Source organism: Lepus europaeus, chromosome 2 (assembly GCF_033115175.1).
Source record: "Lepus europaeus isolate LE1 chromosome 2, mLepTim1.pri, whole genome shotgun sequence".
NCBI lineage: Eukaryota > Metazoa > Chordata > Mammalia > Lagomorpha > Leporidae > Lepus > Lepus europaeus.
The window spans coordinates 145830383-145856653 of NC_084828.1; the positions used below are offsets into that span (position 1 = coordinate 145830383).

At 41.9% G+C, this 26271-nt stretch overlaps 1 protein-coding gene across 3 annotated transcripts in view; it reads right to left on the bottom strand.

Annotated features, from left to right (window-relative positions):
• The window catches only part of PPP2R3A (protein phosphatase 2 regulatory subunit B''alpha), a 212665-nt gene that overhangs the window by 118912 nt on the left and 67482 nt on the right, over positions 1-26271 (bottom strand). For all 3 annotated transcript variants that reach the window (XM_062214313.1, XM_062214300.1, XM_062214306.1), the window contains exon 3: positions 11806-14218. In XM_062214313.1, the coding sequence (XP_062070297.1) occupies positions 11806-13782 (1977 nt within the window). In that variant the 5' untranslated portion in view covers positions 13783-14218. The remainder of the gene's footprint in view (positions 1-11805; positions 14219-26271) is intronic.

Sequence of the window (26271 nt, forward strand, 5' to 3'; positions counted from 1 at the left end):
GCGGCCATTGGAGGGTGAACCAATGGCAAAAGGAAGACCTTTCTCTCTGTCTCCCTCTACTGTCCACTCTGCCTGTCCAAAAAAAAAAAAGACACTACAGGAAAGAGATAAATATGTAAGAGGAACTTCCAGTACCTCAGGAAGGTGTTTTCGATTAACAAAAGGAAGCTGGCTTTTTGGAAAAACTTGAAACTGCTAGGTTAAAAGCATTTCTTGGTCTACATGAAAACTTACACATGAATGTTCACAGCTGTTTATTAATAACCAAAAAGTAAAGACAAAAGCTCTACATGATGCTAACCACCAGGAGGATGAATAGCATGTGGTATTCCAAACAGTGGGACATCATTTAACCATAAAGCACAACAAAGTACTGATACATGCTATTTCATGGTGAACCAGGGAAGCACCACGCTATGTGAAAAAGCCTGCCACAAAAGGCCATCCACTGTATGACCCCATCTACATGAAATGCTCCAAATAGGCAGCAGACCCATCATGGTGGCCAAGAGCAGAAGAATGGGGAGTGACCGCTAATGAATATGGGTTTCTTTCCAGAGTGATGAAGATGTTGTATAATTAGATAGTGCTGATGATTCTACAACATTGTGACTACTAAAAACTAGGGGCAAATTTTATACTAGGTGAACTGTATCTCAATAAAAAAGGCTTCTTATCTGTGGCTCTAATTGGCTGAGTAGTATTACTTTTTTAAAGGTAATAATTTGGAATCATATTTTGCTTACAATATTACTGTGAAAGTGGTTTTAAGAGAAGAAATTGATTATATGCTAATTGGTTGATTACTCTTAATTCTAAAATTCAATATCCCTCTCGTTAATGCTTTGTCCTGGTGTCTTCATTAACTGTTTTTTCTGCATAAGCATCTTCGACAAGTTCATGGAAAATGTGTATTATGAAACTATGCATGGATTGCAAAAGTTTTTCCACCAAAAATTATCTTATCCTTTAATTCCATATTTACATTTTTGAAGCTACCTCATATTACTGTTATTTTACACTTAAAATATGTTTTATTATTTTTATTTAGTGTGAGAGAGATTTCCTCATCCCTTGGACCACTCCCCAACTGTCAGCAATAGTTGGCGCTGGGTTAGGGCCAAAGTCAGGAGTTGGAAACCTAATCCAAGTCTTCCAAATGGGTGGCAGGAACCCAACCACCTGGGCCATCACTCTTGCTAACCAGACTAATGTGGTGGGAAGCTGGAGGCATTCTGATGTGGGGGCCTCAACTACTAGGTTACATGCCTGCTCCCTCCTATTTTACTCTTAAATAATGGAACACTGGGATGGGGGAAGGAGGCCACGTAATGGTGGTTATCTATGGTTCTTTTGTTCTAATTCTCCAGCATTACCTTCACTGGTTGTGGCAAAATGGAAAGGCACATGTGTGATAGAGGAGATCGAATAAACATTTTTGTGTCTTGTTTCAATTATTTTCAAATGATAAGAACATATTCCATGGCTCTCAACAGGATAAATCTACAAATCTAATACTTTTGTCTTTCAGTGTTTCTAATACTTAAGAGTATCTGTTCTTCTAGGATTTAGGGCAGTGAGAGATAATTAAGAGCTTAAATTTTTTGGGTCCCTAGAATTTCTAGTTTTCAAAGCTTTCTCAGTCTGCTTTTCTTCTTCCCTCCCTCCTTTAGGAATTATTTCAATAAGAGATTGTTCATTATAGAGTGTAAGAATTCAGTCTGGCCTATAAATGCTAGATAGTGAAAGTTAGAAGGAATGGTGGGTCTTCATTTCATTGACATTGCTCAGTTAAATGAGTATTTGGGGGCCAGCACTGTGGCGTAGTGGGTGAGCCTGCCGCCTGCAGTGCCAGCATCCCATGTGGGCATTGGTTCTAGTCCCGGCTGCTCTACTTCCGATCCAGCTCTCTGCTACAGCCTGGGAAAGCAGTAGAAGGTGGCCCAAGTGCTTGGGCCCCTGCACTCATGTGGGACATCTGGAGGAAGCTCCTGGTTCCTGGCTTCAGATCAGTGCAGCTCCAGCTGTTGCGGCCAGTTGAGGAGTGAACCAGGTGATAGAAGATCTCTCTCTCTCTGCCTCTTCTCTTTCTGTGTAACCCTTTCAAATAAATAAATAAATAAATAAATCTTTTTTAAAATTAGTGTTTGGTGGCTGGTACTGTAAAATACCATGCCTCAGTGCCTTCCATGGTAGAGTGAGTATATTATTCCTCAATAATTTTGGGTGACAGCTGAATTCACAAATGTCAAAACAAAAGACTTAAAGGGATAGTCAAGCACCCTGGTGACAGTGAGCATATTTTGTTGTAAACTCAACAGCTGATGGAGCTATCCCTGTTGAATGACTCCTGGGCTAAGCATTTCAACTACATTTGCAAAGGTACATCACGAGAGGGGATGACAGAAGAAGCCCTCAGATCTAGTCTAGTACCACAGAGGAAATGGAGGACTCCAATGCAAAGGTCTGTATCTGACTCTTAGTTCTTATGAAGTGGGGAGACTGTAATGTACAGTGTAATTGAGCTGGTGAAGTGATCAGTTTACACAGGTCGTTTTATCCAACTTCTGAAGATGGTCATACTAGAAAAAGCCTAATATTAGGGGCTCAGGCTGACTATAAGAAGAGTATGTTTTGAAAAATTACCTTTATTGTTTTTTGTTATAAAATGTTGGTTAAAGAAAGCATTTAAGCATTACAGAAATATACAAATAAACACCTCTGTAAAAGTGATAATTATTAACATCTTCATGTATGTACTGAGCACCCACTAAGTGCCTGCTACCAGTCTAGGTTCTGGGCTGCAGTAGTGAACTAAACATAAATAATGAGTTAACTATAAACAATCCTTACAATATCACTGAAATAAGTCTGGCTGAAGTTGGTGCTTGAAAACACGTTCAAGATAGTCCTATTCTTTAATCTTAAAATTAATAAAGCAGAAGGAGTTTAGCTTAGTAGTTGAGATGCCCATGCCCTACACGGAAGTACCTGGCTAAGATTTTTGGCTTGGGCTCCTGACTCCAGTTTCCTACTAATGTAGACCCTGGGAAAGAGTGGCAATGGTTCAAGCAATTGCGCTCCTGACACCCATATAGTAGACTTTGAATTTCTGGCTCCTGGCTTAAATTTGGCCCAGCCTGGGCCACTGCAGATATTTCGTGAGTGAATCAGTAGGTGGGAGCTTGGTCTCTCAAATAAAAAAAAATTTTTTAAGAAATTAATAGATGTGCTCTTTATTCTTTAAGAATATTAATATTTTAATATGTATTTTTACTATTCTAGACATGCTTTCTCCTTAATTAGCTGAAATTTTACGGTTTTGCTAGACTTAGTGGTTTATTTATTTATTATTACTTTTAAAGATTTATTTATCTGAAAGGCAGAGTTACAGAGAGGCAGAGAGAGAGAATCTCCCATCTGCTGTTTCATTCCCCAGATGGCCACAGTGGCTGGAGTTGCGCCAATCCAAAGCCAGGAGCCAGGAGCTTCTTCCAGTCTCCCACATGGGTGCAAGGGCCCCAGGACTTGGGCCATTCTCTGCTGCTTTCCTAGGTACGTCAGCAGGGAGCTGGATCGGAAGTGGAGCAGCTGGGACTCAAACCGGCACCCACATGGTGCTCCACTGCAGGCCGAGGCTTTAATCCACTGAGCCAGCACCGCCTCCCCCCCCACCCCCATTTACTTTAAATCCTTTCTGCTTCATTGAAGAATCCTCCCCAAACCTTCTGTTCTTTCAGTTGAGGCAAGTGGACATAGACAGTTTTTTCCTGGCTTTGTATTTACTAAAATTAAAAGTAAAAACAAATAATTATTAAAGGAGGTTAGGGTTTATTATTTTAACCTGTGAATAACCATGAACACACTGTTGCCCCACAAGGCTAAAAACAGACCAAAAATAAATAATACCATCTGCTGCTGGTAACAAAACATAGAATTAAATTATCATTTGTTATGCAAATTACCAAATCAGTACAGTTTCTCAATGCTTTATTTTTTCAATTATTCCATTATTCTCCACATCAAAACATGCTTGTGATAATTCGCTCATCTGCATTTGGGAAACCCGTGGGACCTCAGTCGTACTGCCCTTTCCCTCCCGCATAACCTGTTCTGTTTTTCGTGTTCTACCCACTTTTAGGCCCATCTGCATACTCAGCTATTCTAGAATCTATAGCTTATAGGATCATCTTCTGTCACATGGAAACTCTGTGAAAAAATATTGGCTAGCTAATGATAGAGATAACACAATGAGAAACTTCCTGTCCAAAGGAAGGAAAAAGAGTTTAAGACAGGGATGAAAAAGAAACTGGTTTAAATGGGAAAGTCAGAGATAAATTGGGACTAAGGAGGACAGGAAAGAAAAGCTATGGTCAGAATCCACCATGAAGGATTTAGAAACTCTTGATTTACTTACCTATATCCATTGGTAGACTGAATATCATCAGCCATTGGTAGTTTCTGCTTTTGATATTTAATGTTCCCAAGATTTACGTTTAAAAAAAACGACACACTGAACCTTAACAAGTCTGCTTTGCTAATCTGTGAGGTAATAGCTAGACCAGGAATCAGCAAAAATTTTTTTTTTTTTTTTGTAAATGGCCAGATATTTTAGGCTTCAGAGTCTCTGTTGTAATACTCAACTTTGCAAGCAGAGTAAAATGCCAGCCATAGACCCTATGTAAATGAAGATATGTGGGGGCTGGTGCTGTGGCATAGCTGGTAAAGCCAGTACCTGTGGCACTGGCATCCACATGGGCACCAGTTCGAATCCAGATGCTCCACTTCTAATCTGGCTCCCTGTTGATGTGCCTGGAAAGGAAGCGGAGAATGGCCCAAGTGTTTGGGTCCCTGCATCCATGTGGGAGGCCCAGTCATCTGGGTCAGTCATCATGGCTCCTAGCTCTTGGCTTTGGACCAGCTCAGCTCTGGCAGTTGAGGCCATTTGGGGGGTGAACCAGTGGATGGAAGATCTCTGTCTCCCCCTCTCTCAACCCTACCTTTCAAATAAACAAATCTTAAAAAAAAAAGAAGAGTTGTGGCTGTGGTTGGATTAAACCATGAATGCAGGCAACAGACTGGATTTGGCCGTGGACCCTAGATTATTGATATCTAACCTAGACGAATATCCTCCTATTATTTTCTATGCAGTTCCCTCTTCTAACACAGATTTGAATTTCATTTGTAATTGGATGACATACACTACTCACTCTTGGAAAATTATTCTGAAGTATTAAAAAATTAATGACATATAATACCATCAGGTCAATCATTTTTCATTTTTCTTAGGGATAATCATCAATATCATGTACAAATGCTACCTATATGCATCTTTATGTAAATCTTTTAGTTAAAATGTTTTGAATGCTTGGTAAATTTTCAGCTGTCCAAAAAGAAAAAAACAGCCTTTATTTAAAATTTGCTATACTTTAAAATAACCATGCTATGGGCTTCTTCTGCTTAAAAGCTTTTTTTGGCTTCCCACTCGCTAGAATGAATTCTTTAGCACAGCATACAGTTATTAATAAACTGGCCCACTATTAATTTCTCATTATTCTACATTAAGAATAGAAATATGAAAAAATAATATCATATACAAACGTCGTAAGAAATAAACACTGATTTCAGGGTAGCAGTTACTTCTGGAGAAGAGGGAAGGTAGTAGGGAGAGGCATTCTAGGGATTTCAATATCTGAGATGATTTTTTTTAAATGATGACAGTAGAGGTGGCTATAATGCTGCTCGGGATGCCAGCCTCCCACATCAGAGCGCCTGGGATTCCTGGCTCTACTTCCTATTCCATCCCACTCCTAACATGCAACCCGGAGGTGATAGCTCAAGTCCCCACATGGGAGACCCAGAATGAGCTCTGGGTTCCTGGTTTCAGCTGGTCCAGCCCTGGCTATTGTGGGAATTTGGGTAGTGAGTGAGCAGGTAAGAGACTTCTGTCTATTTCTGTACCTCTGCATTTCGAATAAAAATACTTTTTAAAGGTTCTAAATTTAGGGGCAGGAATTGTGAATTATGGGGCAGCAAGTTAAGCCACTGCTTGTGATGCTGGTGTCCTGTATCACAGCAATGGTTCAGGTCCTGGCTGCTTCACTTCTGATCCAGCTCCCTGTTAATGCCCCTGGAAAAGTCCTGGCCACCCACGTGGGAGACCTGAACGGAGTTCCAGACTCCTGGCTTTTGCCTGACCCAGCTGTTCTAGCCATTTGAGGAGTGAACCAGCAGATGGAAGATGTCTTTCTCTGTCTCCCCTTCTCTCACTCCACTCTTTTTTTTTCCTTAAATTTATTTATTTGAAAAAGTTACAGAGAGGCAGAGGCGAGAGAGAGAGAGAAAGAGAAAGAGAGAGGTCTTTCATCCACTGGTTCACTCCCCAAATGGCTGCAATGGCCAGAGCTGGGCTGATATGAAGCCAGGAGCCAGGAGCGTCCCCTGGGTCTCTCATGTGGGTGCAGGGGCCCAAGGACTTGGGCTATCTTCTATTGCTTTCCCAGCCCATAAGCAGAGAGCTGGATCAGAAGTGGAGCAGCCAGGACTCGAACCTGCACCTATATGAGATGCTGGCACTACAGGCAGTGGTTTTACCTGCTATGCCACAGAGTTGGCCGCTTCACTCTGCCTTTAAAATAAATAAATCTTTTTTTAAAAAAGTTCTAAATGATCGTGATAATGGAAATATTAAATAAATCAGGCAGACCTAAAGCAAATGTGACAAAATATTAAGATTTGACAAAGCTAAGAGGTTAATGATAAGAGTGCTTATGATTTACTGCATTTTTCTGTTTTCCTAAAACAGGAATTGGAAAACTATTGTTTTTTTTAGTATATCTTGGAGCTAAGAGTGGTTTACATTTTTAAGAATTTTTTTAAAGAGTTATTTATTGGAAAGACAGAGTTAGAGAGAGGTAGAGATAGAGAGAGAGGTCTTCCATCCACTGGCTTACTCCCCAGATGGCCGCAATGGCTGGAGCTGTGCCAATCTGAAGCCAGGAGCCAGGAGCTTTCTCCAGGTCTCCCAAGAGGGTGCAGGCACCCAAGGACTTGGGCCATCTTCTACTGCTATCCCTGATCATAGCAGAGAGCTGGATTGGAAGAGGAACAGCCGGGGTTAGAACCAGCACCCGTATGAAATGCCGGTGCTGTAGGCCAGGGCTTTAACCAGCTGTGTCACTGTGCTGGCCCCTGGTTTACGTTTTTTAAGGTTTTTTTTTTTTTTTTTTTTAAAGACAAAGACTATGTGACAGAGATCTTGCAACCCACAAAGCCTATAATATTTCTTGCCTGACCCTTTACAGGAAAAGTTTGCCAATTCTGACATAAAAGATCTGGTGAAAATAAAAAAAAGAGAGGCAATTGAGTCAATGGATAATGGTCTGTCTTCTTGCATTAAGCATCTTCCTGAATTAAACACTTCACATTTCCTTTTTTTTTTTTTAAAGACATTTATTTATTTTTTATTTGAAAGAGTTACAGAGAGAGGGAGAGAGAGAGAGAGACAGAGAGAAAGATCTTCCATCTACTGGTTCACTCCCCAGATGGCCTCAACAGCTGGGCCAGGCCAAAGCCAGGAGCCACGAGCTTCTTAAAGATTTACCATGTGGGTGGCAGGGGCCCAAGCACTTGGGCCATCCGCTGCTGCTTTCCAAGATACATTAATAAGGAGCTGGATCAGAAGTGGAGCAGCTAGCTCTTGAACTGGGATGGAGGCTGCAGCTTAACCTATTATGCACAAAGCGGGCCCCAAGCTACCTGCCTTTGTAAATTGGCTTTTCATTAATTATTTCTCCTCTTTACCAAGAAGAAATATCATAGGTTTTTATTCTGTTTGGTGATACTGGACTTACTTACAAGAATGGTGTGAGACCATATTTTAATGAGATCTTGGTGTCCACACTTGTCAGAAAGCCAGGAAGCTCGTCTCTAGCCTGGGTGGCCTTTTCAGGCGACTGTGCTTGCACTGGGGGTGTCCCAGCATGCTCGATCCCAAAGGCTGGGACGAAGGGGAGTGCTGCTTGGAACGTGTTCTTGGCCTCAGGTTCACATTCTCTACTTTCTGCAGCCCATGTGCTTTTTAGAGTAATTTCTCTCATTTTTTTTCAGAGGAGATAGTGGAGGAAGAAAGTTGAGCAAAATTCAAAATACAGTATCATATGGTAAGAGCTTCTGGCTTGGGGCCAGCGCTGTGGTGCAGCAGGTTAACGCCCTGGCCTGCAGTGCCGGCATCCCATATGGGTGCCGGTTCGAGTCTCGGCTGCTCCACTTCCAGTCCAGCTCTCTGCTATGGCCTGGGAAAGCAGTGGAAGATGGCCCAAGTCCTTGGGCCCCTGCACCTATGTGGGAGACCTGGAGGAAGCTCCTGTCTCCTGGTTTCAGATCAGCGTAGCTCTGGCTGTTTCAGCCAATTGGGGAGTGAACCAGCAGATGGAAGACCTCTCTCTCTCTTCTCTGCCTCTCCTTCTCTCACTGTGTAACTCTTTCAAATAAATAAATAAATCTTTAAAAAAAAAAGAGTTTTTGGCTTAATGATTATAAGATGTTGGAATAGTTCATTGGAGAAGACTTTTTCTTAATGGATAGCCAGGTTATTGTGAGAAAATAGAAAAAAATCTGAAGTATTACATGTCTTAGCTCACAATAACTGGCAGCTCTTAGGATATTAATATCATTTTAAGGTAGTTATTTTTTTTTTAATGTTTTGACAGGCAGAGTGGACAGTGAGAGAGAGAGAGAGAGAGAGAGAGAGAGAAAGGTCTTCCTTTGCCGTTGGTTCACCCTCCAATGGCCGCCGCGGTTGGCGCGCTGCGGCCGGCGCACCGTGCTGATCCGATGGCAGGAGCCAGGTACTTCTCCTGGTCTCACATGGGGTGCAGGGCCCAAGCGCTTGGGCCATCCTCCATTGCACTCCCGGGCCACAGCAGAAAGCTGGCCTGGAAGAGGGGCAACCGGGACAGAATCCCGTGCCCCGACCGGGACTAGAACCTGGTGTGCCGGCACCGCAAGGCGGAGGATTAGCCTAGTGAGCTGTGGCGCCGGCCTTAAGGTAGTTATTATGTTGTTTCTTTCTTTTAAAAATATGAAACACATCAGTATGACTTAAATACATGAAATAATTTTTCTCACTTTTGTAATTAATTCCCATAGTTTTTCCCCAGTGTTGGTTGGCTCAGTTAATTGAAGAGATTAACATTATGAATCAACACAGAGATTTCACATAAGTGCTCAGAGAATATCTACAGATATTTATATTAAAATCCATCTAATAACCTTAAATATGCATTGTTTTAAACTTTTACACCACTGGTACTAAAAATGTGCACAGATAGAAGACACAAAACATGTCAGGTAAGAATTATTCATTTGATCACAGTAAACATTTTTCCCTCTGCTCAAATGAAAAACTTAATGAGAAGACTAAAAATAACATGTAACTTTATTTATTTTTAGCTTAGATTCATAACTGCCATCTCCAATATATAATTGGCTTAAATTATTATTATTATTTTTTACTTTATTTAAAAGGCAGTGGGGTAGAAAAGAGGAAGAGAGAGACATCTCTCATCTGATGCTGGCTGACTTCCAAAATGCTCACGACAGCTGGGGCCAGGCCGAGGCAGCAGCCAGAAACTCAATCTGCATCTCCCATGAGGATGGTAGGGACCCAACTACTTGAGCCATTACCTGTTGTCTCCTAGGGTGGGCACTGGAAGCAGAGCTGAGACTCAAACCCAGGCACTCCAGAATTGGCTGAGGACACCCCAAAATGTTTGACCCCTATGTCAAAGTTACATAAAAAGGCATAAAAAATGACAAAATACTTATGGGTCCAATACCCAGGTTATAAAATAAAACATTACTAATACTATTGAGGCCCCTGGCATAGTATTCCTCAGTTACATGTCTTTTCCTTCTCCCAGGTTTAACAATTGTTCTGAATACCATATTTGATGTATATGTGTATTTTCTCATAATTTTTGTATAAATATACATATCTCAAAAATATATGTAGCAATATTTTACAACTTGCTTTTGTTGATTTGCCTTTATGTCTGTGATTCATACATGTTGACAGGTACAGTACATTCATGAGTTAGTGCTCATCAAATATTCTGAGTGCTTCTCTGTTGCTCAAATTTTATTTTTTATTCATTTCATTTTGATACAAACACAGAGAGATTCCACCTGACAACTCCCTCCCCAAATGCCTACAACAGCCAAGACTGGGCAAGGCTGAACCCAGGAACCTGGAATCTGGGTATCCCAGGTGGACAGAGGGACCCAAGTACCTGAGCCATCATCTGCTTTCCCCAGGACGTGCACTAGCAGGAAGCTGGCTCTGAAGCAGAGGAGCCAGGTTTCTAATCTGATATGGCACATGGGCATCCCAAGCAGCATCTTTAACCACTGTGCCAAACACCTTGCCCCTGCTACTCAGATTTTAAGTTGGGAGCACTAGACTATGAACAGAAGTTTGTATTGTTTGGGACAAGGCAGTTAAAAACACCACCCTTTTCTTTCCCTTCCCCAGGGAACTCAAAAGATACTTATGAACACTGAGAATCCATCAGCTAGGCTGGGTCTTTTTCTTTTCTTTCTTTTTTTTTTTTAAAGCAGTTAGTGAGGTAGCAAAATTTAATGAGAAATACATCTGATAAGCCAGGTGGTCATTCCAGGAAAGAACTGAGCACCCACTCTGCTTTAGACACCTGACAGACCAGGCGAGCATCTCAGTGAAGGGTTGAGAGCCCCGTCTGCAATCAGACTGGAGATTTCATGGATGTGAGTGTGCCCCCAGTCTGGGTCCTTGAGCCAGGTGCAGCAAAGCCCCTTGCTAGCCCCTTGGTGAACTTGTAAAATAAACCAAGAACAATCTTGTTGTGTTTACACACACATGTATAAATACCAGCAGGTAACTGCCTTTCTGAGAGTACTCAAAACCAATGCTATCAGTAAAGGGATAGATATGAAGGTTGTCACAATTACTTCTCATTCTAGATTGATACTTATTCTCACATGTTGAAGCAAATCTCATAGGCTAGTCTTTACCTTTTTGATGGTTTATTGCACTAACGATACTTTCAAATCATTTCACAGGCTCCAGTGTAGTTACAGGCTCCCCGACTAGATTTTAAGCTCTTTAAGTATCATGTCCCTGGCATTGTGGCATACTGGATTTTGCCTGCGAAGCTGGCCTCCCATATGAGTGCTTGTTCATGTCCCAGTTGCTCCACTTCTGATCCATTTCCCTGCTGATAGCCTGGGAAGGCAGTGGAAGATGGCACAAGTACCTGGGCCCCTGCATCCATGTGGGAGACCCAGAAGAAGCTCCTGGCTCCTAGCTTTGGCCTGGTCCAGTTCTGGCTGTTGTGGACATCTGGGGAGTGAACCAGCATGTGGAAGATCTCTCTCTCTCTCTCTTTCTGTAACTCTACCTTTCAAATAAATTATTTTTAAAAATCATGTCCTTTCTTCTTTTGTACCCTACACTGTACCTTATACAGGTCTACACATGCATGTGGGAAGGACCTGTCTTTTGGTAAACTATGAAGATTAGTATTAAATGACTTTTATATAAGCATTATACTTCATAAAAGTTACCTTGATCTACATTATTTTTACCATATAGAAGAGGAATATTAAGGCTAAGTGATTTTCCTTTGGCCACAGGATTAGGAAGAAGATGAAGGGTATGGAGAGAGCAGTTGACCAGTCTTTTTAACTCTCTTTGCTTTTTACTGACTGAGCTGAGACCATCCCTAGTATAGGGAAACAGCATGACTAGAATGTAAGATGACTCACCTTGATCACTTCGGGGGTCTGCTGAATCAACACCACTGAAGTAGTATCTTTGGCTTTATCACCAACAGCACTTCTACCGACCGACACATTGGCCTGGGAGGAACTTGTCAAGGTTTCCTGTAGAATCTGCATCATTTCCTTTTCTTGGGATAGACTTCCTCTGCTTGATTTGCACTCGACTAGTTCTTGAGCAAAGTCTTCAATGCTTTCCAGAATTCTCAGTAAGAGTGCTCTATCCTCTTCCTCTATTTTGTGTCCGTTGGTTTCAATAATCTTTGTCAGACAGGAAGGTGAGACTTTTTCTGCAGGTGAAGAGTCTTTAGATTTAGGCTCAAGATCTGCAGGGATCTGAGCAGCCATCTGACCAGGACTGTTCAGAGAATCCAAGTTTTTACCATTAGCAAGTGGCTGTCTTAAAGAGGTCTCCATCTTCTGTGAAAACGATTCCAAATCCATTAATAATTTATCTATCTCTTCCTGGCTGTTAGGGTTCACATAATCCCCCTTGTCTCCCGCTTCAACTTTAGCAACTTTTAATTTAGGGTCTTCGTCGGCTAGATGAACACCTGGCTTTTCAAATGCCTTGCCAGTTTCATTTTGTGTTGAGGCAGGGCAGTTTTTAAGATGAGTACCACGGTCTGAAAATTCTGCTTTATGTTCTTTTACCTTTAACAACTCCTGACTGGGTCCATTCTCTGTCCTTTGTCCTTTATCTAATGCTTTCCTTCCATCTGACTCTTCTTCAATGTAAAGAGTTTCCATTAAGTCACCAGATGCAACGTTTTCCAAAGAGTTCATGGTTAATGACGGTGACTGAAGTTGGGCAGTTTTTATTTCTAAGTTATATAAGGAATTTGTGGAGTTGTTGGGGATGGATTTGATGGTGTCCATTTTTCTAGAATTATGCTTGTCATCTTGTAATTCACTAGTCTGAAACTGTCCAGAATCAGGGGCTGAGAGCTGGACAACATCTTCATACTTAGGGGGCTGTTCAGTGCCAAATATTGGGGAGAAGGGAGTCAGCTGTAAGCTAGGCATATTACTGACCAGTTCTGTTAAATCTATAGCCTCATTGTTTCCAGACTGCATGAACTCAAACGGTAACTTTTTCAGATAGGATGCTAACCTGGTCATTACATTCATATAGACAGTTTCAGAGCTAGATATTGCATCATTACTACTTCCTTCATTGATGCCACCTCCTGACTTTTTCTTAATGCACTGTTTTATGATATCTGTGCATTTTTTCAAATCCTCAGAGCATTTCAGCAAGATGTCCAAGCACATCTTTATGTCTGTCCCAGAGGAAAAATTATCGATTTTATGTTTTTCTAAAATATGAGTAACTAGGTCTTCTTCCGAGAAGTTGTGAAGAAGCATGGAAGTCAGGTTTGTATCAAGTGAGTTTCTGTGGGACAAAGACTTTTCCTCAACTGAGGAACTTCGGAGTAAACCAAAGGACGGGGAGGTCCCATCGCTGCTGTAATGGCCACAGAGCAGGTCAAAATCAACTGACCTCCTATTAAATGAGTCAGACTTGACTTTCCTTCCTTTTTTATAAGCTGCATGGTTAGAGTTTTTGAGTTTTTCAAGGGAAAATTCCTTTATTTTCCCACTGGCAAAACTGATTGCTTCTCCTGCAATGTCCTTTAAGTTACAGGAATTCTGAAATGCAGATCCTCTCCTGACCCTGGAGATGCCTGTGAGGGTCTGATGGGTATAGTCACCTTCAGCTGCGGAAAGCCCATTCTCGTGGGGTAGAAACACAGAGTTCAGATCCACATCTTTGAAATGAGACACTGGGATGTGCAAGAGATCCGCGCAAACACTGTGATGAACCACGATGCAGTCAACTCCATGTGAGAAGGTGTGGCATGTTCCAGTGCAATAATGTATAGCTTGCTCAAAACGCCGGTCTATTAGCACACTGCTATAGTGGTTCACAGTACTAACCACAAGTCTGTAAGTTGCTGCCATAATATCAAATCCACTTAGCAGTGGGGCTTTGGACTTTTCAGAACTTATTTCAAGACAAATTTTCTAAATGACACTTCGCTGAAAATATATTTAGTGACAATGTTCAATGCTTTCTTTGCAAACAACTTCTCTCACAAAGAGAAATCATCTAAATTTGAAGTTCAGTAACTATCAGTATACAGTAGTTGCTGCATGTGTGCTTGTCTAATTACTAGCAAATCTAATAATTTAACAACTGTGCTTTTAAATTTTGTTTAGTAATAAGATACTACAAGACTATTTTTATGAGAGAGTATCCTTTTAGTTCTTCCGTTCTGTAACATGGAAATTTGTCATGAATTCACTGTCATAAATCTTAGCTGGTAGCACAGAAGCATTGTGATAACTGAGTCCTCCAATGGTTTAAATGATCCATCTTTCTGTAAACAAGAGACACCTATAATAAAGAAGAAAATAATTAAAAAGCAACATGATTTTTAATATTGGAACTTTCAATTTCTTCTTTCTCTTACAGCTAACCAGTAAGTCTTATGCTCTGCCATATCATGATTGCTGATATTCAGTACATGCTTTATTTCATCACAGCCCCACTAGTTGCTACCTTGAGCAGTTATTACCTCAACTCTGCCTGCTGCAAGCACTTTCCAGGTGACATTATTTATCCCAGTCTCCTTGCCACCTACACAGTACTAAGAAGCTTCGATTCAGGCAGCTTCCTCCTCCCCCACGTTTGAGAATTCACACCACTGATCTCCGTCATGGATCAGGGCAGCTCTGCCTCTTTTGGCTCACTTTCAAGCCCTTCAACATCTGTTTGCATCCCTCTGTAACAGTACCTTGTACTACTCCCAGGCACCAACCTTTTGCTTACATCAGCAGTCTCCTCAAAGACTCCCAACACATAGCATTTTCTGGATCCTGACGCTTCTTTTATATTTTGCAATTATTTTCCTATTGCCTTCTCTTTTCTTACCAAGAGAAAGTTGTTCTGGTTACTTCTCTTGGTCCTGTCCTTCCCACTTCATCGAGTGTACATAATTCAATCATTCCCAAACTTTATTTTTTATAGAAAGCTTTTATTTAATAAAAATAAATTTCATCAGTACAACTTTTGGAATATAGTGGTTCTTCCCCCCATACTTGCCCTCCCACCCTGAAACTGTCCTACCTCCTAATCCCTCTCCCACCCTATTCTTCATTAAGATTTATTTTTAATTATCTTTATATACAGAAGATCAACTCTACACTAAGTAAAGATTTCAAGAGTTAAGCTTTTTAAAACATGGTTTTAAAAACATGTTACAGTTGCCTTCCAAAAATATTCTATCAATATATTCCTTTGATCATCAAACACGGAGTGCCGACTTACATGCCAGGTATTTTCTAAGTGCTAGGGATACAGCAGAGAATAAAATAAGGTCCCTGTCTTTATGAAGCAAACATATGGAAAAATGACATGGAAGCAAACATATGACTTACCTGATAAGATATGCGTGCAACAGAAAAAAACAAGATTTTAGAAAGGATGGTGGGGCAGGGTTGGTGGGGGGTAGGTTGCTGTTTTATAAGGAGAAGTCAGGGAAAATCTCACTGATATCTGAAGAGAGACCTGAAAGGGAGCAGGCCAAGGAAGTACTATGAGGTAAATCATCTTTACGACAGGTAGAGATTGGGAGAGAAAGAGAAAGAATGAGAGAACTCCTCCACTTGCTGGTTTATTTCCCAAATGACCGCACCAGATGAAGACTGGCGGGGCCAGAGCTGGGAGCTCAATCCAGGTCTACCATGTGGGATGGCAGAAACCACAGGTGCCTGAAGGGTACACCTCAGTAGTAAGTTAGAGTTAGGAGCCTAAACCATGCTTCAAACCCAGGTACCCCAATATTAGTTGTGGGCATCTTAACTGTGAGGCTAAACATTCACCTTGGAAAGCTGGGATTTTTTTTTTTTTAAGAATTTTTTTTTTTTTTTTTTAAAGGCAGAGTGGACAGTGAGAGAGAGACAGAGAGAAAGGTCTTCCTTTTGCCGTTGGTTCACCCTTCAATGGCTGCCGCGGTAGGCGCACTGCAGCCGGCGCACCGCGCTGTTCCGATGGCAGGAGCCAGGTGCTTCTCCTGGTCTCCCATGGGGTGCAGGGCCCAAGCACTTGGGCCATCCTCCACTGCACTCCCTGGCCACAGCAGAGAGCTGGCCTGGAAGAGGGGCAACCGGGACAGGATCGGTGCCCCAGCCGGGACTAGAACCCGGTGTGCCAGCGCCGCAAGGTGGAGGATTAGCCTACTGAGCCGCGGCGCCGGCTGAAAGCTGGGATTTTTAAATCACGGAATACTCTACAGACCATTATGATGAAACCAGCTTTAACTCTTGAGTGAGCTAGCAAACACTGAAGGCTACTGACTAGTATTTTAATTTGGAAACTTTGGCTACTGTGTTCAAAAACTCTGGAGAACCAGGACAAGAAGCAGGGAAACAAGCTAGGAGTTATAATGAGCCAGACACGAAGGCTAGGGAGTGTGTACCAGGCTATGAACAGCAAAGATGCGATATATATTTAGAAGGCACAGTCCACATGATTTTCTGGAGGACAGAATATGCAATACTACTGCATCAAGGACAGGGTAATGAGGCAATGATGGAAGAACAGAATGACAGCAACAGAGGAGAGGATCACTTTATGGCACCATCACTAGCACTGGTGCTTTAACAATAACAATCTTGGGGCTGGCGCTGTGGTGAAGCCACGCCTTCAGTGCCAGTATCCCATATGGGTGCCGGTTTGAGTCCCAGCTGCTCCTCTTCTGATCCAGCTCTCTGCTATGGCCTGAGAAAGCGGTAAGGGATAGCCCAAGACCTTGGGCCCCTGCACTTGCATGGGAGACCCGGAGGAGGCTCCTGGCTTCAGATCGGCGCAGCTCCACTGTCATGGCCAACTGGGGAGTGAACCAGAGAATGGAAGACTGCTCTCTCTCTCTGTGCCTCTGCCTCTCTCTAACTCCGCCCTTCAAATAAATAAATCTTAAACAACAATAACAATCTTCACTCATTTAAGAATGAGAAACACTACTTGTATTTCATTTCTTTGATCCTTAAAAAGCCTATTTTACTTAATTAGTTTATTTTTCTTTGGTAAATTGGCTATTCTTATGTTTTGTCCATTTAGGCATTAGGGACTTTTGGTTAGAGTATACATCCTGCTTCTTTGGATCCAGTGATGGCTGCTTTTGTGCCAATTCTATCCTACAGTAATTATTGTTGTCTTATTTAAGTTTCACTACCTGACACTACTTCCCATATCCCTAATTACAATTTTCTTACCCTCTAAATGCTCCATGATGGTCATCCAGATGAATTATTGAATTGTCAGTTTCAGAAAGATCTTTCTGGAATTTGATTACAATTGCAACCAGCTTATGGATTATTTTGGATGAACACTGACATAATATTCAGATTCTCTACCCAGGAAGATGTAAATCTTAGTTTTAATATTCTTATCCTTCAATGTCTTTTTTTTTCTTTTTTAAAAATTTTTTAAATTTATTTATTTTATTTTTTGACAGGCAGAGTGGACAGTGAGAGAGAGAGACAGAGAGAAAGGTCTTCCTTTTGCCATTGGTTCACCCTCCAATGGCTGCCGCGGCTGGCGCGCTGCGGCCGGCGCACCGCGCTGATCCGATGGCAGGAGCCAGGTGTTTCTCCTGGTCTCCCATGGGGTGCAGGGCCCAAGCACTTGGGCCATCCTCCACTGCACTCCCTGGCCATAGCAGAGAGCTGGCCTGGAATAGGGGCAACCGTGACAGGATCGGTGCCCTGACCGGGACTAGAACCCGGTGTGCCGGCGCCGCAAGGCAGAGGATTAGCCTAGTGAGCCGCGGCGCCGGCCCCTTTTTTTTCTTTTTAAAGATTTATTTGAAAGAAGAGTTACAAGGGCTGGTGCTGTGGTGTAGCAGGTTAAACCTCTGCCTGCAGCACTGGCATCCCGTATGGGTGCCAGTTCGAGTCCTGGTCTCTCTACTTCCTATCCAGCTCTCTGCTAACGGCCTGGGAAAGCAATGGAAGATGGCTCAAGAGCTTGGGGCCCTGGCTCCACGTGGGAGACTCAGAAGAAGCTCCTGGCTCCTGATTGGTCCAGCTCTGGCCATTATAGCAATTCGGGGAGTAAACCAGCAGATGGAAGATCTCTGTCTCTCCGTCTCTCTCTCAAATAAATAAATGTTTAAAAAGAAAAGAGAGAGAGAGAGACAGAAAGAGAGAGAATTTTTCATCTGTTGGTTCACTCCCCAAATGGCCGCAGTGGTGGCCAGGGCTGGGTGAGGCAGAAGCCAGGAGGCAGAAGCTTCACCTGGGTGTCCCACAAAGGGTGGCTGGGGCCCAAGCACTTGGGCCATCTTCCACTGCTTTCCCAAACACATTAGCAGGGAGCTGCATCGGAGCAGCCTGGACTTGAACTGTACTCCTATAAGATGCCGGCATCTCACGCAGCGGCTTAACCTGCTGTGCCACAGTGCCTGCCCCTCCCTCAGTGTCTTACTTTGATTACCACATGAATGGACTTTTTTCCCTCTGAAATCTAAGAAATTAGAAAGAAGTATTTCTTTAAGCCTAGACATAGCTCAAACAACTGACCTGAAGGAAATTAAAACAAGGTTTCCACATGATACTGAAATTTGAAATAGTCAAATTAAAAAGAACAGTGACTAAAGTCAGACCTGGACTGTCCAATAAAACTTCCTGTGAAGATGGAAATATTCTTTATCTGCACTATCTATCGTGGCTGCTATTACTCACATGGCATTTTATAGAGCACTTTAAACCTGACTAGTGCAACTGAAGAACTGTATTTTAATTTCAAAAAACTTTCAGGTTTGAAGTCACTTTAAACTCACACAGAAGCTACAAAATAGTACAGTGAATTCTTGTGAACTCTTGCCCCAATTTTCCCCAGTGATAACATCCAATATCACTACACTGTAATTATCAAAACCAGGAAACTGACATTAGTATTACTTATTTATTTATTTCTCTCTTTTTTTAAAATTTGACAGGTAGAGTCATAGACAGTGAGAGAAAGAGACAGAGAGAAAGGTCTTCCTTCTCTTGGTTCACTCCCCAAATGGCCGCTACGGCCGGCGCTATGCCGATCCAAAGCCAGGAGCCAGGTGCCTCCTCTTGGTCTCCCATGCGGGTGCAGGGTCCCAAGCACTTGGGCCATCCTCCACTGCTTTCCCAGGCCACAGCAGCTAGCTGGACTGGAAGAGGAGCAATCGGAACTTGAACCTGACGCCCATATGGGATGCCAGCACCACAGGCAGAAGATTAACCAAGTGAGCCACGGCACTGGCCCCCTGACATTCGTATTATTAAGTACAGACATTATTTGACTCTCATCAGTTCTACATACACCCCCTCCTTCCTTCCTAACAACCACCACAATCAGGATACAGAACTGTTCCATCGATCTACCCACCCTACCCCAAAACATCTCATACTACCCTTTTAGAGTCCCACCCTTGCCCCAGATGTCTCCATCACTATAATTTTGCCCTTTTAAAAATGTTTTATGTATGGAATCATATGAAGGCACTTCAAGGTTTGTGGAATTTGGAATTAAAGTTTATTTTGATGTACAAAATTTTGAAATCCCTAATAAGTTTTAAATATATGCATTTTTCAATGAAGCTAAAGCAATCTTATACAACAAAAATAAAGCCGAGGCATCACATTACTAGACTTCAAGACATATGACAGGGTAGCTACAATCAAGATAGCCTGGCACTGGCACAAAAAGAGACATGTAAGACCAATGGAATAGAATAGAAAACCCCAGAAATTAATCCACACATTTACAACCAACTAATCTTTGAAAATGAGATAAAAATCAATCCCTGGAGAAAAGACAGTCTCTTCTACAAATGGTGCTGGGAAAACTGGATCTCCACATGTGTCAATTTGTTAAGTCAACAACAGGAGTCACTGTGCACTTACTCCTCATGTAGGATCTCTGTCTTTAATATGCTGTACATTGTGATTTAATGCTATAACTAGTACTCAAACAGTATTTTTCACTTTGTGTTTCTGTGTGGGTGCAAACTGTTGAAATCTTTACTTAATATATACTAAACTGATCTTCTGTATATAAAGAGAATTGAAAATGAATCTTGATGTGAATGGAAGGGGAGAGAGAGCGGAGGGTGAAAGGGAAGTTATGGGGGGGGGGAGCCATTGTAATCCATAAGCTGTACTTTGGAAATTATATTCATTAAATAAAAGTTAAAAAAAAAAAAGACCTCTACCTTATACTTAATACAAAAATCAACTCAAAATGGATCAAGAACCTAAATCTGAGACCTGATACTATCAAATCAGTAGAAGAGAACACTGAGGAAACTTTGCAAGACATTGGAATAGGCAAAGACTTCTTGGAAAAAAACCCAGAAGCGCAGGCAATCAAAACAAAAATAGACAAATGGGGTTACATCAAGCTGAAAAGCTTCTGCAGTGCAAAAGAAACACTCAACAGAGTGAAGAAGCAACCAACACACTGGGAGAAAATATTTGCAAACCATGAACTGATAAAGGATTAATATCCAGAATCTATAAAGAGTTCAAGAAACTCAACAACAACATAACAAACAATCTAGCTAACAATGGGCAAGGGCTTGAACAGGCATTTTTCAAGAGGAAATTCATATGGCCAATGAACACATGAAAAAATGCTCAGGATCACCAGCCACCAGAGAAATGCAAATCTAAACCACAATGAGGTCTCACCTCACCCCAGTCAGAATGACTCTCATACAGAAATCAACAAACAATAAATGCTGGTGAGGATATGGGGAAAGAGGTACTCCAATACACTGTTAGTGAGAACACAAATTAGTACAGCCATTGTGGAAGGCAGTATAGAGAGCCCTCAGAAAGCTGAAAATAGATGTACCATATAAGCCAGCAATCCCACTCCTGGGAATTTACTCAAGAGCAGTGAAATCAGCATATGCAAGAGGTATCTGTACCCCCATGTTTATTGCAGCTCAATTCACAATAGCTAAGATATGGAATCAACCCAGATGTCCATCAGCTGATGGCTAGATGAAGAAATTATGGTACATACACACTATGGAATGCTACTCAGCCAGAAAAAAATGAAATCCTGTCTTTTGTAACAAAATAGATACAACGGGAATTGATTATACTTAGTGAAATAAGCCAGTCCCAAAAAGACAAATACCAAATGTTTTCCCTGATCTGTGGTAACTAATAGAGTACCAAAAATGTAACATATAAGAGTGAAACTGACATTTTGAAATTTGATGACTGTTTGCAAGCTGTTGTCTCTACTGCTAGGGAATTATATATATTTTTTCTTCTTATATTTATTGATATTGAACTCTTTACTTAGCATAGGGTTAATTTTATGAGTATAAAGTAAACTGAAAGTAGATCATTATAAACCTTAAGAGAGGGAAATAGAAAACAAGTACAGGAGGGAAGGTAGGGTGAGGCGTATCACTACATTCCTAAACCTCTATATATGAAATACATGAAATCTGTTCACCTAAATAAAAAAATTAAAAAGGCAAAGAATCCCCCCAAAAGGAAGTTAAAAAGGCAATAAATAAATAAGTAAGTAAAATAAATCATGGTAAACACTTCTTTTTTTAAAGATTTATTTATTTATTTGAGAGGCAGAGAGGCCAGTGCTGTGGCATGGAAGGTTAAACCTCCACCTGCAGTGCTGGCATCCCATATGGGTACTGGTTTGAGTCTTGGCTGCTCCACTTCCAATCCAGCTCCCTGCTAAAATGTATGGAAAAAGCAGCAGTGGGTGGCCCAAGTGCTTGGGTCCCTGCATCCATGTGGGAGACCCAGAGGAAGCTCCTGGCTCCTGGCTTTGGTCTGGCCTAGCACAGGCTGTTGCAGCCATTTAAGGAGTGAACCAGTGGGTGGAAGATTCTCTCTCCCCTTCTCTCTCTGTAGCTCTGCCTTTCAAATAAATAAATAAATAAATCTTAAAAAAAAGAGAGAGAGGCAGAGTTATAGACAGACAGAGGGAAGGACACAGAAAGAGGTCATCCATCTGCTGGTTCACTCCCCAGATGGTTACAACAGCTGGAGCTGGGCCAATCCAAAGCCAGGAGCTTCTTCTGGGTATCTCACATGGGTACAGGGGCCCAAGCACTGGGCTATGTTCCACTACTTTCTTTCTTTATTTTTTTTTTTTATTTTTTTATTTATTTATTTTTTTTTTTATTTTTGACAGGCAGAGTGGACAGTGAGAGAGAGACAGAGAGAAAGGTCTTCCTTTTGCCGTTGGTTCACCCTCCAATGGCCGCCGCGGTAGCGCGCTGCGGCCAGCGCACTGCGCTGTTCTGATGGCAGGAGCCAGGTGCTTCTCCTGGTCTCCCATGGGGTGCAGGGCCCAAGCACTTGGGCCATCCTCCACTGCACTCCCTGGCCACAGCAGAGAGCTGGCCTGGAAGAGGGGCAACCGGGACAGGATCGGTGCCCCGACCGGGACTAGAACCCGGTGTGCCGGCGCCGCAAGGCGGAGGATTAGCCTGTTGAGCCACGGCGCCGGCCATACTTTCTTAAGCTATTAGCAGAGAGCTGGATTGGAAGAGGAGCTGCCGGGACATGAACATGAGCCTATATAGGATGCTGGCACCACAGGTGGAGGCTTAACCTATGCCACAGTGCTAGCCCCAGTGATAAATATTTCTATGCATATGCGTTATACTGTTGGTCAGTTACTTTCTTACAATATATTCCATGTAGCAGAATGCCAAGGCAAAATCAGTTTGCATATACACATACACTTTTTGGAGTTCTTAAAAGGCCAATCTCTGTTCCAGAAAAATGACAAATTTATGCTTCTGATATTAGTATAGGAGAATGCCTGTTTCCCTGTGTTCTCCTGGAATATCAGTCTTTAGATTTTGCTAATTTGATAGTTGAAAAAAATAGGAATACATATTTTAATCTGAATTTCATTCATTACTGATGAACCTGAAGATCTTTTCATTTATTGATAATCATTACGTTACTGTTCATTTCTGAAGCCTGTCTTCATGTCTTTTATCCATTTTAAGAGCGAGCATGTAAATCAGACCTAAGAGTAAGTGCATTTCCAGAATAAAAGAATACACATATATAGGTATAGTTTGAAGGATCAACAAGAGTTAGACAAAAAGGAAGGGGGAATACTTCAGGCAGAGGGCAACATGCATGTGAAGGCACAGTGAGTGCAGCAGTGTTGTAGGTCCAGCGGGTTTCACTGAGGGGAGTGGATGGAAAAGCAAGAGGGAAAGAAAACAGAGAGCAGCAGAATGATACCACCCTGCCCTATATGCCAGACTGAGGAGCCTGAACTTTACCGTGAAAGCTATGGGGCAAACAATGACTTCAGGCTGGGGAGTAACATGGGGAAGATTAATGGAAGCTGAGTGGAGGTTAGACAGACAGGGAGCAGACTGGAGGCATGGAAAACAATGAGGAGATACTATAATAATCCATTCTAGAAGTGATGAAAATCTAAACCAAGGAGGTGGCAGAAGTAACGGAGAGGAGGCCACTGATAAAGCCAGGCAGGAAGAATCCACAAGCAGGAGAAGGGGAATGAGAGAAAAGCCTCCTGGGTTTGTGGCTTGGCTTTGGGAAACTAACACTGGCTACTCCCAAGACAGACATTTTGTTTTTGTTTTATGAGGGGGTGATCACAGAAAAGACAGTTTTATTCTGATTGTGTTGTTTGAGGATGATCCATGTAACATCTGAACGGTGAAGACTGGATGAAATAGGAATGTAAAAACCTGGAGGTCAGCAGGCACATTTGGGCTGGATGTGCAGTTCTGAGAAGTCACGCCAGAGGGCATCAAGTGAGGAGAGCCCCCGCTGGAGGACACAGCCGGGGCTTGCTGACATCCCTGGGTTAGACTGAGGGGTAGACTTCTTACAGGGACTTTAAAAAGGGAGAGACAAAAAGGTGACACGGAAACCGGACACAGCAGTGTCACAGAGGCTGAAGGAGGGACTTTCACAACAGAGGTTATTGGTATTAGATGCTGCTGAGAGGCCAAGAAAAAACAGAAATCACCCACTGGATTAAGTTTCTGGGAACCTCAGCAAGTGCAATTTCAGGGACCTAGCGTCAAGAGTGGTGCAGGAAGACTAGACAATCCAGTTGTTCCTTCTGTCAAGGAGAGGCGAGCTATAAAATGGTGGCCAGAAGAGAACAGACTACGGGTTATTATTTTGTTATCTTTCGTTTAAAGGATGGGAGATATGTGATTTTGTGTATATGTTGAAGAGAAAAATTGAGTAAGAAGCTCTATAGAAGCAGGATCTGGCAGCCAAAGCCCTGGTGAAGGAATCAGCCTCAGAGGAAGGTGGACATCTTTCCCATTGATACAGGAAAAAAGAAACCAAGGGAATAAGTTTATAGATGGAGTAGGAGGAAATTAAGGGAGTTTTCTTTCTATGACAACTTCAGTTTTTCTCAATGAAACTGAAGGTAAAACTATCAAAGTTTTGGGCAAAAGAAAAGGTATTTGGAGACCGGGAAGAGAATGAAGATCTGAAATAGGTACCAGGGAAAATAATGAGGAAACTGACCAGGAAGAAGCAAAACTAAAGATGATTTTCTTTTTAAGATTTATTTATTTATTTTAAAGTGAGAGAAAGAGAAGGGGGGGGGGTAATCTTTCATCTGCTGGTTCCCTCCCCAGGTAGCTGCAATGGCCAAGGCTGGGCCAGGCTGAAGCCACGAGTCAGGAGCTTCTTCCAGGTCTCCTATGTGGGTGAACAAAATACTTGGGTCATCTGCTGCTGCTTTTCCCAGGCTGGTTCTGGAAGTGGAGAAGTCGGGATTCAAACCAGTGCCCATATGGGATGCTGGCATTGCAGGAGGCGGCCACAATGCTGGCTCCAAGATGATTTTCAATGACTCAGCAGGATGGATGTGGGAACAGCAATGGCTGGACTGATCCAGAGTGTCTCATGGAGGCCAGAACACAAAAAGAACAGTGGCAAGAGATTCCAGAGGGTGATAAGAATGCCTAGGAGAAGTATGAGGTAATAAGTCCATTGATTAAATGAGTTAGAATAGGAGGAGCAAAGGGAAAAGTTTTTGACAGTTTACTAAAAGATTTTTTGACTCTAACTATGAGATTAGTCGATCAATATTTCATGTGTATGCGTGGAGACATCGTTACATCATCTGAGAGGTAGAATGTCTATTTTTCCTTTAGGCTTCTTTTAAAAGCATACAAAGATAAAACTCCCGACTGCTAACATTAAGCACAATAAATGTAACAAGAAAACTTCCAAGTGGAACAAAGCACATTCTAAATAGTAGTATTTTAAAAAGTAAAGTTTGATTGCAAATATTTTATAAAAAAGAGCACCCTTCACATAATAACAGGAACAACAAGAAAGTTCTTGGTGCTAGATTCACATTAAATTACAATATTTTTCAATTCTAAAATATAGTTTTTGACATTTTAATATCACTGAAATGAGATACATCTGATAGTGTGGAGCAGCACTGTGATATGGTTGTCATTGACTGATACTTCCTAGTAAGAGCAAGAAACTATCACCATAAAGAATATATAGGAAGACTCAGCAAGAAAATCCCAAAAAACATAAAGACAGTAGCAAAGCATTCTTTTAAGAAATACTGCAGGGGTCAGTGCCATAAAGCAGTAGGTTAATCCTCTGACTGCGGTGCCGGCATCCCATGTGGGTACTGGTTCTAGTCCTGGCTGCTCCTCTTCCAATCCAGCCCTCTGCTATGGCCTGGGAAAGCGGTGGAATATGGCCCAAGTCCTTGGGCCCCTGCACCCGCATGGGAGACCGGGAGGAAGCTCCTCTGCTCCTGGCTTTGGATCGGTGCAGCTCCAGCTGTTGCGGCCATTTGGGGAGTGAACCAGTGGAAGGAGGACCTCTCTCTCGGTCTCTCCCTCTCACTATCTGTAACTCTACCTCTCAAACAAATAAATAAAATATTTAAAAAAAATACTGCACCACCCATAAATGATATTATTTGCAAAGTGGGATATGAACAAAGATGGCTCTAAGTTGTAATTTGATTTTAAATTGTCAGAATCTGAATTGAAGACATTCTAGGAATATCTTAATGAATTATTTCTCCTATATTTTATGTACATATGTATAAGAATGACATGTATCAAAAATATATCAATGTAAGTTTAAAAATGAGAGGTTTCAATATGTTAAAAAATGTTCTATATAAGCACTATATCCCTGTTAAGTAGCTTTTTCTTTCTTAATGGGACATGAGTTTTCCAACCTTAAATATGATGAAATATGGTAAAATTTTTCAATCATTCTAAACATATGTTACACTCTGATTTCTACCCATTACAGAATCATTTGGAATTATAATTATTCTGGATGTTTCCATTTATTCTACCTCATGTCTTAGTTCATGCTGCCTGCTCACCACTCATGCCTTTTATCTCTCCTGATTCT